The 15770-nt window shown below is 48.4% G+C and overlaps 1 protein-coding gene across 1 annotated transcript in view; it reads right to left on the bottom strand.

Moving 5' to 3' along the window:
* LOC125621632 (uncharacterized) overlaps positions 1–15373 on the bottom strand; it is a 65857-nt gene extending 50484 nt beyond the window's left edge. Inside the window, exons 1-6 of the mRNA XM_075119107.1 lie at positions 15169–15373; positions 10960–11048; positions 10154–10280; positions 6719–6820; positions 4961–6375; positions 3974–4129 (exon numbers count right to left, since the gene is read on the bottom strand). Coding sequence (XP_074975208.1) covers positions 3974–4129; positions 4961–6375; positions 6719–6820; positions 10154–10280; positions 10960–11048; positions 15169–15358 — 2079 coding nt within the window. The 5' untranslated portion in view covers positions 15359–15373. The remainder of the gene's footprint in view (positions 1–3973; positions 4130–4960; positions 6376–6718; positions 6821–10153; positions 10281–10959; positions 11049–15168) is intronic.
* Between the last annotated feature and the right edge of the window lie 397 nt (positions 15374–15770).

Below are 15770 nucleotides of genomic sequence, written 5' to 3'. Positions count from 1 at the left end.
TCAGGCTTTTTAGCAAAATCTCCCTGGATTGTTTTTAACTCCATGGGAGTATATTGGCGGGTGGTAATTTTGGTAAAGTGTGTTGGAGCTTTACTCCCTTTTCCCTTTTTACCTCCCTTCTTTGTTTTTGAAGAGGTGGATGGATAATTGTCATCCCCTTCTTCATCCAGCTCTGCCCCACTCAAATTTTCCTCATGTTCTTCTGATTTGTGATGTGTGATAGCTGGTCTTAATTTTACAGAGGGACCTTCCTCCTCAGAGGAGGGGGACTCATTTGCTGAATCCCAAATGTCTCCATCCCATTCCTCAGGGTCTAGCCAGAGAGCAGTCTCAACTTTAGCCCGGTTGATACTGCGTGTTTTAGTCTCCAGCTTTTCCCTTCGTTCTATCCCTTCTTTCTCAATTAAGGGAAGTAATCTTTTCTGAAGATGTACCATATCCCTATTCAGTGTTCTTACTCTGGTATCTAAATACTGGCATTCCTGGCGCAGTGTGTCCCTTTCCTGTTGCAGCCTATTAAATTCTATTGCCAGACTATGATAATCCTTACAGGCAGCTTGCCAAATGTTAGTAAGCAGCCATATACAAGCACCTTTTCCTTTCCCTTTCGTCATCTTGCAGGCAGTTCTCCAGTTACAGAAATGCTGCCAGATCTCTGCTGGTTTTCCCCAATATTTCTCCAGCAGGTCTTTGCTCCACAGAGGATTTCCCCATCCCTCTTGGGTCAAACTTTTCTCTAGCTCAGGGAATTCTGTGGTGTTTATCATGACTGGTTTCATCGTGTTACTGTAGTGCAGCCTATATCACAATCCTGTTTGTGACGCCAATTTCTGTTAGCCGACGGCCAAGGATGTTTGGTGAGGTGCCAGCTATGCCCGTTTATACCATCCGTGACTTTAACCGCTAGGACGCACTGTCCCTTCGCGGCGGGCAGTCAATACTGACTGACAGGTGCCCCAATGGCAGCACTAAGAGCCTCTCCACACCCGTGACTTTAACTGCTAGAGCTCAGAGCTCCTTCGCAGCGGGCAGCCAGGATTGACTGACAGGTGCCCCAAGAGTTTGCCCCGTGGAGGCGGCACAACTCAACGCTAGGCTCTTAGTACTCTCACCTAATGGCCAGGCTTTAGAGCCAAAACGCCTGAGGTTCTTTAATTGTGTTGGCTGCGTTACAGTAAACCAGAGAAAACAAGTCAGGCTTATGCACAAATGGTTACCAAAATTTATTAAGCTAGATTCTAATCATGTGGTTACAAAATTGCTAGTGCCTACTTATTTAAATGTAGAGATGTTACACACACAGACAAGTTACAAAACTGAAGCCACAATCCCAAAGAAAGAAAACAAAGTATAGAGCTCTATTTCAAAATATGTGTACACTAAAGATAGGAGATCAGGTGTGGGTGCTTCTTACCCTCCTTGCATCTCTCGATTCCAGCAGTGCCAAGCCAGGATCGGTCACTCAATTCCGCGGAAAGACGAATAAGGGACAAGGCGTAGGGACCCTCTTAGCTGCAGAAGCCTTGGGAGGCTGTCACTTATCTGACCAGCAGATAGATAGTGAAAAGCACTCAAAAATCATGGTGCTGTAGGTCCCCTACTTATACCTCTGTACTCCTTTATTCTCTTTCTCCTTTCTTATGCCAAATTGAGGCTGGTCTGTCTGGGTGACGCCAGCTTTCGCAAGAGTAGTTTACACTTGCAAGGGAGAGAAACAATAAGTTTCGACTACTGGACATTTCTTTTATCAGGGTAAATATTTTCCCACCTAGGATGTTGGTGTGTGTGCATCACGCTATTTAGTAGGGGCTAAGAGCCATGTCTGTCACAGGGCCTCTGCCTGCTGTGAGCTTAATCATTGTATATGTTCCCAGAGGCACATTGTAGCAGCACACCTGTGCTTTTCACAGCTTCAAAGGCTGTGCTGGAATATATGTTAAGTGCCCTGTTCCGGCTTCCTCCTGTGTTTCCAGCAATGCTGGTCTGAGAGGGGGGGGCTGGCTGTCTGGCTACAGTAATCAGTGACACTAAACGAGTAAGTGGGCTTGTACAAACAATTTTCCTGGCCACCATAGCTTCCTTTACTGGAGTAGAAACCAAGAACTCAGTGTGTACTCCTTTCACCCCAGTTCTTTCCAAATCCTTGGCCTTAGTTAGGGTAAATTTACACTTCTCTGAAGTAGAATCCTTTACAAAACCACTCAAAATATCAACAGTGTTAGTGAGGAATGGCTCCCCAAAACATGCCCAGCTTTTCTTAAATTTGGTGGCACAGTTTCAGGCAAGGGACTGGATACAGGGCTGGATCATAATCTCCGTTAGTTACCAGACATGGAGATTCTATTCAAAAATAGCTATTTTTCTGCTGCTATTAGATTGCCAACACTGATTTTATACACATTTTAGCACATACAAAGGATAAATTCAACAAAAAACCCACTTCTATTTCCTCACCATCTGTGTCACGAAGGGCAGGATTCCTCATCACATAGGATTAACTAGGAGAGGTCTTTTGTATGGCCTGGGTTACACATGATTTGGGAACAAAATACATGGGCATTTTGCCTCGTTCAAAATCACTTATGGTGGAATTCTCTCCCCAGATCATCTGAGACAATATTGACTTCAACAATTGAACTACACTGTGATCATATGTACTTCCTTCAGTTAGATGAGGTTCTGCTGTTGTTCGCTATTTCCGAGTGGAGATTTTAAAATCACTGCTGTTTCTTTGTTAGCATGTCCTGTAAATTGGAGAGTTCTCTCATGTTGACAGAACTGCACTTGAACTTTCTCCATGTCATCATGGAGGGATGGGGAAAAAGCAAAGCTGAAGTGAGGAATGACCACTTTAGCAAATGGTCATTTGTCTGAAATTCTCCAATAGATCTGAGCTCCATCATATCAAACTGAACTAATATCCAATTGGGTGAGCAAACAGCCCTCAGGACAGACAGAAACCCACATCACAGAGAGAGAATACATGACAGTGAAAGTGTCAAGTGAAATTCCAGAGAGCTGACATCTGATTATTCAGAATCAGGACAAGAGATTCTCCCATCACATTCTCCTCTGATCCATTCAAACATACTTCACTCAGTGCTGTCCCAAGAGTCAGTTATGTTATTTTCAACATTTTCAGTATACTAGGATCTAAATAATGGGGGGAGGGAGGGAGGGAGGGAGGGGAGACACAGCCACTTTGCCAGAAGTGGATTTGCCAATTGATGGAACCTTGGATTTAAACTCCAAATGATTACACTGTATTTGGGATCTATTTGAATTTCCTTCCCAGGTCTTTGACACTTTCATCTCCAGTCATAGCAACTCTGATATAGGATTAAAGAAGTCAAAGCATGATCTCCAAGCACACACAACGGAGAATGCTTCATCACATGACACTTTGCCAAGTAGATGGATAGAATGTTACAGAGATAAACTCTACATGGCTCAGACAAAAGCTAACAGTTCTGCAGTGATGGGGAAGGAGGAAATCTCAGTGTCACCCCGTCTCCTTCCAGTGTCACAGAGGCTGAAATTACACTTTTTTTTTCAAGCCCCTGCTTCTCTTCATTTACATATCATTTGAAAAGTTGCAAATATAACTGCTCTTTAGCAAAACCCAGAGCAACATGAGAACAACTGGCAATGATACAATCTGTATCATTGGTGACTAACAATAACTTTGCAATAGGAGGAATGGTATAAATGTGATGCTCCCTGGTTCCTGATAGGAAGCGCACACTCAAATTACTCATGGGAAAATAGAAAGGACAAATAGGTCCACCTCAAGAGGGCGAACTGCAAAAGGCAAAAATGGAGCACTCATCTGGACAAGCTAATGGATAACGGTGCTGCAAACAGTTCAAACAGCATTCAAAGTTACTGTGTAGGAATCAGGAAAAGTAAAGTATTGATAGCCCTAGAGGTTTTTATGGTGTTGAGCTCCCTTGCAGATTCTCTGATGGCTAACATGGACTGAGTGCCAAGAGAAGGTATTCCCACACTCACTGCATTCGTAGGGCCTCTCCTTTGTGTGAATTATCTGATGACTAGAAAGGGCTGAGCTGCTAGAGAAGGTTTTCCCACACTCACTGCATTTGTAGGGCCTTTCCCCTGTGTGAATTCTCTGATGATTAGAAAGTTCTGATCTTTGAGTCAAGCTTTTCCCACACTCACGGCATTCCTAGGGCCTGTCAAGGTTCCTTCCCCACTCTGAACTCTAGGGTACAGATGTGGGGACCTGCATGAAAACCCCCAAAACTTATTTTTACCAGCTTAGGTTAAAACTTCCCCAAGGTACAAACTAGTTTACCTTTGCCCTTGGACTTTATTGCTGTCACCACCAAGTGTCTAACAAATATATACAGGGAAAGAGCCTGCTTGGAAACATCTTTCCCCCCAAAATCCTCCCCAAACCCTACCCCCCCTTTCCTGGGGAAGACTTGATAAAAATCCTCACCAATTTGCATAGGTGAACACAGACCCAAACCCTTGGATCTTGAGAACAATGAAAAAGCAAGCAGGTTCTTAAAAGAAGAATTTTAATTGAAGGAAAAAAGTAAAAGAATCACCTCTGTAAAATCAGGATGGTAAATACCTTACAGGGTAATCAGATTCAAAACATAGAGAATCCCTCTACGCAAAACCTTAAGTTACAAAAAGACACAAAAACAGGAATCTACATTCCATTCAGCACAGCTTATTTTATCAGCCATTTCAACAAAACAGAATCTAACGCATATCTAGTTAGCTTACTTACTAAGTTCAAAGACTCCATTCCTTTTCTGTTCCCGGCAAAAGCATCACACAGAGAGAGCCTTTGTTTCTCCCCCCTCCAGCTTTGAAAGTATCTTGTCTCCTCATTGGTCATTTTGGTCAGGTGCCAGCGAGGTTATCCTAGCTTCTTAACCCTTTACAGGTGAAAGGGTTTTTCCTCTGGCCAGGAGGGATTTTAAAGGTGTTTACCCTTCCCTTTATATTTATGACAGGGATTTTCCCCTGTGTGGATTCTCTGATGTTTATAAAGGGATGAGCTCCTAGTGAAGGTTTTCCTACACTCACTGCATTTGTAGGGCCTCTCCCCAGTGTGGATTCTCTGATGCTGAAAAAGGTCTGCTGTTCGAATGAAGCTTTTCCCACATTCACTGCATTCGTAGGGCCTCTCCCCTGTGTGGATTCTCTGATGATTAGAAAGGGCTGAGCTCCTAATGAAGCTTTTCCCACACTCATTGCATTCATAGGGCCTCTCCCCCGTGTGGATTCTCTGATGGTGAAAAAGGTCTGTTGTTCGAATGAAGCTTTTCCCACATTCACTGCATTCGTAGGGCCTCTCCCCTGTGTGGATTCTCTGATGATTAGAAAGGGCTGAGCTCCTAATGAAGGTTTTCCCACACTCACTGCATTCATAGGGCCTCTCCCCTGTGTGGATTCTTTGATGCTGAAAAAGGCCTAATCTTTGACTGAAGCTTTTCCCACACTCACTGCATTTGTAGGGCCTCTCCCCTGTGTGGATTCTCTGGTGCTCAAAAAGGGCTGATCTTTCAGTGAAGCTTTTCCCACACTCACTGCATTCATAGGGCCTCTCCCCTGTGTGGATTCTCTGATGGTGAAAAAGGTGTGATCTTTGAATGAAGCTTTTCCCACACTCACTGCATTCATAGGGCCTCTCCCCTGTGTGGATTCTCTGATGATTAGAAAGGGCTGAGTTCCAAAGGAAGGTTTTCCCACACTCATGGCATTCATAGGGCCTCTCCCCTGTGTGGATTCTCTGATGTATAGAAAGGTCTGAGCTCCTGTTAAAGCATTTTCCACACACATGGCATTCATAGGGCCTCTCCCCTGTGTGGATTCTCTGATGTATAGAAAGGTCTGAGCTCCTGTTAAAGCATTTTCCACACTCACGGCATTCATAGGGCCTCTCCCCTGTGTGGACTCTATGATGCTGAAAAAGGCCTGATCTTTGAATGAAGCTTTTCCCACACTCACTGCATTCATAGGGCTTCTCCCCCGTGTGGATTCTCTGATGCTGAAAAAGGGCTGATCTTTTACTGAAGCTTTTCCCACACTCACTGCATGTATTTTTCCTCTTTCTGCTGAGGATTTCCTGCTGGGATGTGGTTTTCTTGAGGCCCTGCTGAGTTCCTCGACAGGAAATAAATTTACCCATTTTCTCCAATGGCTGGTTTCCCTGCTCTCTTTCTGGTCTGTGATGAATCGCAAAGGATTTTCCCTGCTCATGACTCCTGGACACATTCCTTTTCCATCTTTGCGATAATTCTCTGTGTTTATCTACTTGCTCAACATTTTCCTGCTGAGAATTCTGCTCCTCCTTCTCACAGAGCATTGCATCACCTGCTGTGATAGAGATAGAAACTGCAAACAGAGATGGAAAGGGGAACACCAAAAGAAAACAAGTGCTGGAGAGGGATCAAATAAAAATCAGGTACTGAACTCCCCCAAAGTCTTCCACCAAATAGGAGAGAGGAGGGGGATCAATTCAGCCCTCACATCCCATCCAAATTCACAGGGGGAAGGGAGGAAACTTCTGCCTGGTGTCTGCTAGGATCTATAGGAAGCCATGAGCTATATTTACCCTGAGGATACAACCCCTACTAAAGACAATAATGAATTGAGAGACCTCCCAAGACTTTGTAGGGCATCCCAGATGATTCCTTCAGGCACTTATAGATTCTGAGTTGGTTTAATGTTTCCTCACCTGTGCAGGGAGCTCTCAGGATCTCTCTTCCCTCTGGGACCCATGGCTCTTCCCCTTGTTCCAGCTGGGAGATCACATCAGGTTTGGAAACTGGAAACCCTGCTAAGATGAAAGAAAACAAAGGACTTCAGTTGATGTCATAAGACTTTATCATAAAAAACCAAACATTCTATTAATTTAACTTCAGTGCTTAGTGTGACCTGGTGTGCCTGGGGCAGTCCCTCACTGAAAATGCAAAGGTCAGGGCAGGCTGCAAAAAGGGATAGCATATCCTCCCCAAACTGGTGGTTAACACTGAAGATAAACTCACCGACCAGTCACAAACTGCTTCTCCTCACCCACACTGGTTACCGAGAAGCTGAAAAAAGAAATCCCACAGCTCCCTTTATTGCATTCCAGTTCTCTGACTCCCAGTCAGCACCTAGGTCCACTACAGTGAGAGGTTATTTAAAAACTCTGCTCACAAACAAAATGTTCTTCTGATCCCAAAGGGTTAGCACCAGTACCAGGTCACGATAGGTTTGGATCTTACCCAAAATACCATGCAGCCAGCCAATCCTTTAGCATCTAAACTAAAGATTTAAACAAAAGAAAGACAGAGAGAAATTAAATGGGGAAGCAGTCAGGTACATTCTGAAATCTATATATCAGATTCTTAGCAGTACTGGTGAGTTAGTGGCTTGAGAGTCCATCTGGAACACATCCACAGCTTGGATGGGTCATTCAGTCCTTTGTTCAAGGCTTCAGTTTGTAGAGAAGTTGCTCCAGAGGTGGGAAGAGGGATTGAAGACAAAATGGAGACGATGCAGCTACCCTTTATATGCCTTTTGCCATGTGGCTTATACTTCCTGTGCCCCAAACACAAGTTTCACAGCACATGGCATGGAAAAGCCTTGGAGTTCTTAGTACACAGGCGCACCCCTGCATGTCTTGCTGACTCAATTGGTGTATCCCCTTGGTCCTTTCCATGGGCTCATTGTACAGCTGATGACCCTGGATGGGCCATCGAACAGGCTAGGCAGTGCTGACGCCAATATATCTGGGGGGTGTCACCCAGAAACACTACACAAGTCTGGAAATACAAATATACCCTACATCAGCCTGTCACCATCACTCAGCTGAGAACTGAAGTTGTTTTTAGTACAAAGGACTGAACTATAAAAAGAGGTGAGGAAAATGCTTGAGACTATCTCTCTCCCCCCCCCCTTTCCCTCTGTTCATGACAACTCCTGAAGAACTGAACTTGGGCGGCAGAGGCGGGTTAGGGGAGTCCTGGCTGAAAGGACAGCCACCAGCCTGTCTTGGCATATGGTGCGAGAAACATTTTCTTTGAATCCGTTTTAGCTTGTTAAGTTAGATGTTAGTTTGTGTTTTATCTTGCATTTCTTTTGTAAACAATTCTGACTTTTATGCCTCATTACCTCTTAAAATCACTTAAAGTCACTTAAAATCTTTTTTTCGGTACTGAACAATTTCGTTTTATTGTTTTATGTAACCAATGTGTTTGGATTAAAGTGTGTTGGAAACTCCATTTGGAATAACAAGGCTGGTGCATGTCATTTTCCACTGATGAAATGACAGACTTCGTATGAGTTTGCATTGTTCAGCAGCGTGCTGGACAATGCAAGATGCACATTTCTGGGGGAAAGTCTGGGACCAGAGAATTTTCTGACGTTCTCCTGTGGTGTACTGGAATTTGAGAATCACTGACTAACAGCAGTCAATACTGTGAAGCTGGGAGCGAGTTACGTGCTGGAGACTGTGTGTTAACCGCCCAGGAGTGACTGTTCTCACAGTAAAGCAGTGTAAAAGGCACCGCAGGTTGGGGAACTGAGGGGAAACAGCTATTCAATAGTTCAGATTGTACTGTGGTTAATGTCACAGACACTCAATTTCAAAGAGTCTCCTAAAAACACAGAGAAAGTAAATCCTTGTCCCAGAAATCAAAGACTCCAGACAGAGGGCAAGTCTCCCTGGAATTGCTTCTTGCTGACAGAGAAGTCCAGAGACAATGAGTCAGTCCTGGGGAAGCCGGGAACAGTAAGCATGGGCTGGTGGGGTTCAGTGGAGAAAGGGAACAGGAAGGGCAGGGATATTACTGAATGCAGGAGCTCAGCAGTACTAGATGTCAGGATAGCACGTATTGCAGCCCATTGGAAAACATAATCCCAACAATACATAGAAAATGATAGGGTCTAAATTAGCTGTTTCCACTCAAGAGTGGGATCTTGGAGTCCTTGTGGAGAGTTCTCTGAAAACGTTCACTCAAGGTGCACAGGCAGTCAAAAAGCAAACAGAACATTGGGAATCACTAAGACAGGGATAGATGAGAAGACAGAAAATATCATATTGCTTCTCTATAAATCCATAGTGCGCCCACATCTTGAATACTGCATGCAAATGTGGTTGCCACATCTCAGAAAATATATACTGGAATTGGAAGAGGTTCAAAAAAGGGCAAAAATATGATTAGGGGTATGGAAGAGCTTCTGTATGAGGAGAGATGAAAAAGACTGGGCCTTTTCAGCTTAGAAAAGAGACGAAAGGGGGATATGAGAGAGGTTGATAAAATCATGGCCACTCTCGAAGGACAGGACACTGAGCTACATGGACCTTTGGTATGACCCAGCGTGGCCGCTCTTATGTACTAGGGAATCTAGTGAGCCCAGTGTAACGGGAGGGAGTAGGAAAATCCCTGGGTGTGGAGAACACTGGGAAATTAGAAGCTATAATTCAGGAGCAACAGATGCTAATTAGTCTAGAAAAGCAGAATGTGAAAAATAAGAATCGGGGTCATGTGACAATGAGGTAATCAAAAATCCAAAGAGCCTGCAGGGAAGAGGGGTTGTGGCTATTACACGTGCAGATGGAGAAGCAAGACTCTCCATGTCTCAGGAAGTTTCACTACCAACATAAGCCATTTTCACACGCTGCAGTGCAATTCAGACCAGTGAGGACTTGTGTCATCTGTAATCCTGGGTGAGATTCAATGTTCTGCTGTTGGAGCTCCCCTGTCTGGATACCCACAGCCAGCATTCAAGGACGCACTGGGTGTCTGTGTGATAAGTAGCCCTGGACCAGCAGTTCTGACTCCAGCAGCCTGCTTGTTACACCCCAAGCACATTCTGGTTCGGGTGGAGTAGGCTCAGGGTTTCCTAGAAGGCCGGGGGTAGGAAGCTTCTGTTGGTTATGCTGGACCTAAGCCCCAGTTTTACTTGAGCAAAAAGAGATATCTGACACTGTGCGATACTGCTCCTGTGCTCTGTTCCCAAAGTGTTCTTCAGCAGGGGAAGGTCTCTGGTCGTGTGTGTGTGTGTGTTACTGGCATATTGGGGTGATGCTGAAACAGGACAGAGCAGAGATGCCATTGGGGGGTGGCGTGAACCGTACCTCTTCATTTCCCCTTCCAAGAAATGAGGGGATGGGAATCCTTACCCAGCAAGGTCACATTCTTATAGTTCTCCTTCATGACATCTCTGTAGAGAGCTCTCTGAGCAGGGTGCAGCAGAGCCCACTCTTCCCTGGTGAAATACACAGCCACCTCCGCGAAGGTCACCGGCCCCTGAGAGAGCAAAAGTCCAACACTCAGTAGCTGCTGCCCCTCTCTTTGTGTGGGAGAGGAGCCAATCAAATGGAAGCTCTGGGTGGATCACGGTCAGACTCCCACCCCCACCTCGCTCAGAGCATCCTGGAACCACCAGGGTGAGGGGACGAAGACAGAGCCCCACCTCTCTCCCACCAGATCCATCACACACCTACTAGCCACAGACTGATACAGGAGATGGAGCCCCCAGCAGGATCTAGGGAGAGCTCCCTGGTAGGAAGTCCAACACGCTCCTCAATGCGAGGAGCTGGATATGAAGGGAGGGGAATCTCCCCTAAGCCTGACTGGTGGGTGCCCCCTTCATATCTCACGGCACCCGCTGGTTAGTCGGGTCAGGCTCCCGCACTATGAGTCTGGTTAGGTTTCCTAGCCCCATGTAGGTGGGTTATTTTCTGATCAACAAATTAGAGCATTTCCACCTCCCATCCTCATGGGTCTGGTCCCAGAATCGAGGCCAGATATTCAATAACTCCCAGCAGGTTTGCCACCCCCTGTCCTCCTCCCTTTCTCCACCTTGTGGATTTCCTGCCCCGCACCAACCTCCAAACCAGACTGCGCAAACCTTCCCGTCTCTGGTGTATTTGCTGTCCCCCTCCCTCCAGAAGGAACCCACCCAAAACTCCCCAATAATCCCTACCTGAGCTGGCTCCACTGCAGCCATTTCTCTTCCCGGTCCCATGGGAGGATGGGAGGAGCTGGAGTGAAACATGGATGTCGTTCTGCAGCCTGGGAGGGCGAGAAGCGTAATTGTGGGGGTTTCAGAACAGGCTTTAGTTAATTTCACATCAGAATTCCCCCAGGGCCCTTTCCCTGCAGACAGATATCCTAGATTCTGCCGTGCTGGAAAAATGCTTGATCTCTTTATTTCAGTGTAGACCTGGCCCCTCCTGCCAGGCTAAGCCCACAGAGACATTTTTAACCTCCCTTCTCCCTCCCCCCACCCCGTAACAAAGTCTCTCAACACAATGCTAGAAAAGAGCAGAACCAAAGGAGTCACTCTGGGGGATTCCCTCGGACATGGACCCCATGGCAGCCACACCGAGCAGGGAGAATATGGAGTCAGAAACTGACTTTTCCACTGTCTGATCCTTTTCTTGTTCACTGGAAAGTGATTCTGCCCAGGGATGCTGCAACACATGTGTCTGGTTTCAGAGTAACAGCCGTGTTAGTCTGTATTCGCAAAAAGAAAAGGAGTACTTGTGGCACCTTAGAGACTAACCGATTTATTTGAGCATGAGCTTTCGTGAGCTACAGCTCACTTCATCAGATGCATACCGTGGAAACTGCAGCAGACTTTATATACACACAGAGAACATGAAACAATACTTCCTCCCACCCCACTGTCCTGCTGGTAATAGCTTATCTAAAGTGATCATCAAGTTGGGCCATTTCCAGCACAAATCCAGGTTTTCTCACCCTCCACCCCCCCACACACAAACTCACTCTCCTGCTGGTAATAGCCCATCCAAAGTGACAACTCTCTACACAATGTGCATGATAATCAAGTTGGGCCATTTCCTGCACAAATCCAGGTTCTCTCACCCCCTCACCCCCCTCCAAAACAACACACACACAAACTCACTATCCTGCTGGTAATAGCCCATCCAAAGTGACAACTCTCTACACAATGTGCATGATAATCAAGTTGGGCCATTTCCTGCACAAATCCAGGTTCTCTCACCCCCTCACCCCCCTCCAAAACAACACACACACAAACTCACTATCCTGCTGGTAATAGCTCATCCAAAGTGACCACTCTCCCTACAATGTGCATGACAATCAAGGTGGGCCATTTCCAGCACAAATCCAGGTTTTCTCACATGTGTCTGGGTGAACTAGAGTTGGAAATCTCTCTTCCCACTCATTTCTACCACTGCCCCTTTCAGTCTCTCCTTCCGCTGTCCTCTCTCCCTGCCTCTCTGGCTCGGAAAGTCCCATTCCTGGGTTCTTTGCAACCCCACCACTGGATTTTTCTCCTGGCAATTGCTAATGGGAGGAGAAATGAGGAGGGGCTGTTTGTGCAGAGTCACTTTCTTGCCAGTCCCCAGCACTTTCCCTGAGGTCTTTCAGTTACCTGAAGTTTGTGCCTCAGAATTTGTATTAACAGAGCCCAGGTCTGCCCCAAGGGGCTAGTACCAGCTGGAGAAAGTCAGCACCTGGGCCTGGCAGAGAAAAAGCTTTAATTAAGGTCACTTCCCAGCACAGAAGCCCCGCTAGGGTAGCAGCAAGCTGGTCTCCCGGATCACCATTTAGGCTGCAGCATCTGACCCAGGAAGCTGAACCCCAATATCCTTAGGAGAGAGGGACAGAGCCTTTGAGCAGCCTTCCCTCCTTTAGCTCTCTGGGGAGAGCAACTAATGAGAGCACCTCCTCACAGGGAGACTTGCTAATCTCATTTGCCCCACTGTTCATCTGGAGTCACTCCTTGTCTTTGCATACAGTGACTCTGGATTAACAATGGTCTCAATTAAACCAGATTTCAGAAAGGATGAGTCCAGAATGCCGTGGAAGAGGTCATTGTGTGGCAGTGCTAACCCCCTTCCCACCTCCCTCACCCCCCAGATCTAGGAGAAGGACTTGGGGCACAAATTTAATAGCAGCCCCCAGAGCCTCTGCCATGCCCTTTGCCTGGGACCCACCTCCTCCCGTTTTGCCATTTTGCAAATCAGAGAGAGGAAAGTGGAAAATCAGAGGGATTTTATATCAGTTGTTGATAGGAGGTAAAATCTGAGTGTATTTCACATCAATATTTGAAAAATGAAGAGAGAAAATGGGGAACATTTGCAAACATTTTATTTCCATGTTGAAGAATCTGAGGAAAAAGTGTAAATCTGAGATTTTCTTAGTATTTTATAATTAGAGAGACAGGGAAAATCTCAGAGCATATTCAATTAGAAATGGACAACTAGAGAAAAAGTGGGGCAAATGTTTAGGTTATTTCATAACAATCTTTGAGATTTGCAAAGAATACATGTCACAAACTAAGTAATTGATAACATGAGAGAAAAACACCAAGATCAGAGGAAATTTTATATTGCTATGAAATAACTAGTTGGAAAAGGGGGCCTGTTTGACTGGATTTTATATGCCTGTGCAATACATAAACAGAAAGTGATGGTTCCCCGTCTGCCTCCATTCACACGGGCAGCAAGGAGCCCTTTGAGGAGGTGATTTAAGAGGGCCAAGGAGGAGGAGGAGCTGGAAGGCTTCCTGGGTGAGGGAAGGGGACAGCAGTGGGGGATGGGCAGGTGAGGGTCAGCGGATAGCTGGGGGCAACTGTGTTGGCAGTTTGGGGCCAGCAAGTGGGATTGGGAAACCGGGGTCTGGGCAGTCTCCATGGGGTACACTTCCTCCTCCCTTCCCCCACCCTGGCAGAGAAGAGGCATCTCATCCCATCCCCACTCCAGGGGCAGCCATGTTTTGGGGACCGACTCAGGGAACAATTTCTCACCTAAACAAGGACAAATCGCTGCAGGTAAAATAGGTGAGAAAATCCCCCACATCGGAGGAGATTTTAAATGGACATTTGAGAATTATGGCGAGAACAGGGGGAAATCGGGAGAGAGCTGATCATTTTGTTGCTGGCACAGAGTGCCTGAGGCAAGCAACAGCAGGGGTTTGTTGCCCGGTATGCGTCACCCAATAATCACAACAGGGTGGAGAAGTAGAAAAGTTTATTTGGAGCTCCAAATCCAGGTACAGGGAGAGAATCTCAAATCCTGCACACCAGACCAGGTCATCACACATACTTTTATATTGTTTAAGGCTATTACACTACACATCAGCCAATCAAAGCTTTGCACATATACTTTGCCTTCCTTATATGGGTTACAACAATGTTTATTTCCTGCAACCTCTAACAAACATTCCTCGCAACTTAAAAAACCAGCACATCCTGCCTGGCCTTGTGATTAATGGTGTAGATGGGCGGCTATAGCCTTGAAGCTGCCTCCTTTTGTTATCTTAGCTTGGCATCAGCAAAACCCTACACTAGACAGCGCTATCTGCAGCTGCAACATTGTTTTAAGAGCAAAAGGGCTTTTTTTTCCAGGCCAGTCCGGCCTAAGTGCCCTTAAGGGGGGTTTGAAAAGAAGCCCCTGGGCCTAGAGCAAAGAGACTTCCTCCACCCTCATGGTCTTCCATCCCCTTGACTTAACTAGTGGCCATGCCCTGGGGCCCCAATAATTTGAGGGGAAAGTGTGTGGGGGGGAATCACCCCGGATTTTATAGCCACGTGTGAGATAATGAGAGAGAAACGGGGAAGAACTGGAGAGAATTTGTATCAGGGTGTGAGAGGCACCAGCAGGGAAAGGATCCAATTCACTCACCTCCCGCCCCCCCTTCTCCCCCGGGGGTTTCCTGAGGCTGCACAGGGACCGTTCAAGGCCCCCCCCGGATCCCACCCCAGGAGCCCCCCCGGTCCCGGCGGCGCGGGGCAGGGCCTGGCTGCGGCTCCCCTGGGGCTGGGCAGCCCCGAGGCGTCTCCCAGGTGCGGCAGGACGCGGCCCCGCGGAGGAACGAGCTCCTGGCCGCAGCCTGGGGCCGGGCCGCCTCCGGGGGGGGCCGCTCGCTGCCCCCGTCCCCTCCCGGGCCTGCCCGGGCCCTGTTGCCGGCAGAGAGCGGCCCCCCAGCCCGGCCCCGCGGGGTCGGGGTCTCCCAGCCTCGCCCCTTCACCCGCTGCCCCGTCCAGACCCCGCCGGGGGGCGCTGGGCTCCCGCTGGGACAGCAGCTCCGAGCCCCCCCGGGCGCGGCCCCCCCGGGAGCAGGTCCCGGCGCCGCCCGAGGCCGGGTCCCCGCGGACACTGGGGCAGCGTCACCGCCCCGCCCCCGGGGCTCGCTCCGGTACCTGGAGGCGGCAGCTCGGCAGCGGGGCGGGCAGGGCCCGGGGCGGCCCCAGCGGGAGCAGGGCGCGGGCCGGGCGCGGGGGGGTTAATGAAGCTCGCCCCGGCACAGACCCTGCCGCTCAGCCCGGCCCCGCAGCAGCCGGTGAGCTCTGCCTCTGCGCACGCGCAACTTCCGCCCCGCCCCCCCTCCATGTGCGCATGCCCAGAGCTCGAGCGGCACCAAACGCTTCTCCGCCTTGGGAGAGGCGCCAGCGTCCCCGCTCGAGCCCGGCTTGTCCTCCCCGGTCCGACGTCACTTCCGCTCGCGGAAGAGACAGGAACTACATCTCCCAGCCTGCCCTGGGGGCGCTTCCGCCTTCTTCAGCTTCGGTCAGGGCAGGTGCCGGGATCAGCCTGATTCCCTCCGGCCCCTCCCCGAGCCGGCGCCTCTCACACCCGCCCCTCCCGGGAGCGGCGGCGGCTTCTCAGGCGAACTCTCGTGTCCCCGGGCGGCGGGAGCCTCAGCCCCGGGGTCTCTGGCCCGGCTGCTCCCCCAGGACCACCCCCCCCAGCCCGGGTCCGCCTGGCCCCTCGCGTCCCCCGGGATTAACTTGCCTGGGGGCCC

Source organism: Caretta caretta, chromosome 14, assembly GCF_965140235.1.
Source record: "Caretta caretta isolate rCarCar2 chromosome 14, rCarCar1.hap1, whole genome shotgun sequence".
NCBI classification, from domain to species: Eukaryota; Metazoa; Chordata; order Testudines; family Cheloniidae; genus Caretta; species Caretta caretta.
This window is presented reverse-complemented; position numbering and strand designations above follow the sequence as displayed.